The 2,824-nt window shown below is 40.1% G+C and overlaps 1 protein-coding gene across 1 annotated transcript in view; it reads left to right on the top strand.

Moving 5' to 3' along the window:
• The window catches only part of LOC112149033 (von Willebrand factor A domain-containing protein 5A), a gene marked incomplete at its 5' end in the record, with an annotated part of 40,673 nt that overhangs the window by 2,347 nt on the left and 35,502 nt on the right, over positions 1-2,824 (top strand). The window contains 1 exon segment of the mRNA XM_036214769.1: positions 746-912. Within this exon segment, the coding sequence (XP_036070662.1) occupies positions 746-912 (167 nt within the window).

Below are 2,824 nucleotides of genomic sequence, written 5' to 3'. Positions count from 1 at the left end.
TGTTTTATTAACTAAAAGTTCAGGATATGAAACATACCCACTAGAAACCATTATAAACTGTTTGGCTCAGTTTCAACCCATAAACAGCAAAGATCTGCAGGACATTCTATGTCAACTGAACTCCTCCTCCTGCTGTCTGGATATTCTACCAACAAGCTTTTTGAACAAAGTTTCAAAGATCCTGGAGCCGGTCCTGCTCCAGATTGTCAACTTGTCATTAACATCTGGTGTTTTCCCAGAACCACTGAAAACAGCTGTAATCAAACCTCTCCTAAAAAAGGACAGTCTAGACAAAACTCAAATGAACAACTACAGACCGATATCAAACCTGTCATTTATAAGTAAGATCATTGAAAAAGCTGTTTTCCATCAGCTAAATGAATTCCTAATAAAAAACAACTGCTATGATGTCTTCCAGTCCGGCTTCAGACAGAACCACAGCACTGAAACGGCTCTGACCAAAGTGACTAATGACATACGTTTGAATACAGACAGTGGAAATATGTCAGTGCTAGTTTTACTGGATCTCAGTGCTGATACAGTTGACCTCATTATAATACTCAAACGACTGGAAATCTTGCCTTCCCCTGATACTAAAGACTGTCATTATTATAAATAGTTTTTTTTCATGATTTAAAGTGTATAAAAATGATAAACACACATTTGTTCTTTATGTCTAGTTTTCCTCAAAGACTCATTATTGTTATTTTTAGTGATTCCTGGTTGTTTCTGGTGTTGTTTTCAGGTAGTGAAGCTCCTGGACTCCCGGTGAACTCAGTTCCAGCCTCTGAGGTTCCCTACAGTCTGTCCTTTTCTGCACGAGTGTCCTCTCCTCGTCCAGTTTCCAAAGTAGAGTCCAGCTGTTCTCTGGAGCCTCTTCAGTTCCTGAACTCTGATCACACAGAGGCTGCTGTAAGTAACCAGCCGTGAGAAGTAGTTCTTGCTGAAAAGAAGATGAAAAGCTTTCTTCATCTTTATGTTGTTGATGTGCAGGTTAAGCTGGCTGCAGGACACAAGTTTGACAGAGATGTAGAGCTGCTGATTTATTACAAAGATGCTCACCAGCCCTCTGCTGTGGTGGAGGCAGGACAGGACTCTGCTGAGCCTGGTACTCTACAATCAACAAATGTCAATCTTTTTACAAAATCAAATGTAAATGTGTGTTTTCTGGTTCCTCTTGTGTTTCAGGCACTCTGATGGGTGACCCTGTGGTGATGCTGAGTCTTTACCCAGAATTCCCAGAGTCTGTGATGTCCTCACGCGCCTCATGTGGAGAGTTTGTGTTCTTGTTGGATCGATCTGGAAGCATGGGTTGTCCAATCAATAACAGGAACCAGCAAGAAACTCGCATCAGCAGTGCAAGGGTATTCAACAAGAGTTAATTCAGTCATGAAAACATTCACATCTGTGTGAGATCTTGATCTTCATCAGCTGCTTTCATTTTTCAGGATACTCTGCTGCTCCTGTTGAAGAGTTTACCAATGGGCTGCTACTTCAACATCTATGGTTTTGGATCCAGATTTGATCAAGTTTTTCCGTCAGTGGTTTACTTTAAAATATTAAACTCTTATCAATGTCAATGTTAATGTGTACTTCTGTTGGTGTTTTTTATGTGATCTGCTTTCTATTTGATCTGTGTGTTTCTGATTTCAGGAAGAGCATGGAATACAGTGAGAAGAGCATGGAGGAGGCTCTGAAGAAAGCTGAGGGGATGCAGGCTGATCTGGGAGGAACAGAGATTCTTCAGCCTCTCAAACACATTTACAGTCAGCCCTTCATCTCCAACCAGCCTAGACAGGTAATTCCTGTTCATTTGTGTTTTCCTCTCATTCATAACTCCACATGTAGAAATAACAAGTTCATGATTTTCAGCTGAAAGATGCAAAAGTGTTTATACATTTTCCTATTTAAAAAAATTTGTGACAATTAAGACCATAATCTCACACAGGGTTTGTGTCTGCTGACTAAACATTTTGATTTTTTTGTTTTTTTCTTTGATTCTGGTATGTGGTAATAGATAATGTACGTTTAAAGCTCTTCCTAATCATTTAATCCTTCAGTAATGCTTTGGCCATTCCTACACATCAGGAAATGCCACTCACCTTGTTTCTGTCCAAGTTTTTAAATGTCTGTTCCTTCTATTTTTTTTAAATCTTGTATTACAAGTTGTAAACTTGTTTTACAATAACAGGTTTTTCAGCTCAACTTCTCTGTTTAACTTCTGTTTGTCTCTTTCAGCTGTTTGTCTTCACTGATGGAGAGGTGGGGAACACAAAGGAAGTTCTGGATCTAGTTAGGAAGAATGCAGCTTCTCACAGGTGAAACCACTAAAACACAGACTCCCAGCATGTGTCCTGTGCTTGTGTGTTGTGTGTTTAACACCAGTGTGTTGTTTGTAGGTGTTTCTCTTTTGGGATTGGAGAAGGAGCCAGCTCTGCTCTCATCAATGGGTTGGCTCAGGAGGGCAGAGGTCACGCTCAGTTCATCACAGGAAGTGACAGGATGCAGGCAAAAGTAAAATAGAACAAACTTATGATTAAAATTCAATAATATATCGCTATTGATCAAAATAAACATTTGTATTGTGTTCACTGTTTCCTAACCATCAGGTGATGCAGTCACTGAAGTTTGCACTACAGCCTGTTGTCAAAGACATCTCTGTCACATGGGATTTACCAGAGGGAGTGTCTGCCACTGTCCTCTCTCCACCAATCACAGCCATTTTTCAGGGTCAGAGGTCACTTATTTATGCCCAACTGTGTGGAAAGGTACTGGTGAGGAGTCATATATTTTGTGTAAAGTTGTACGTGGTTTGGTGTGTGTA

Source organism: Oryzias melastigma, linkage group LG13, assembly GCF_002922805.2.
Source record: "Oryzias melastigma strain HK-1 linkage group LG13, ASM292280v2, whole genome shotgun sequence".
Lineage (NCBI taxonomy): Eukaryota > Metazoa > Chordata > Actinopteri > Beloniformes > Adrianichthyidae > Oryzias > Oryzias melastigma.
This window is presented reverse-complemented; position numbering and strand designations above follow the sequence as displayed.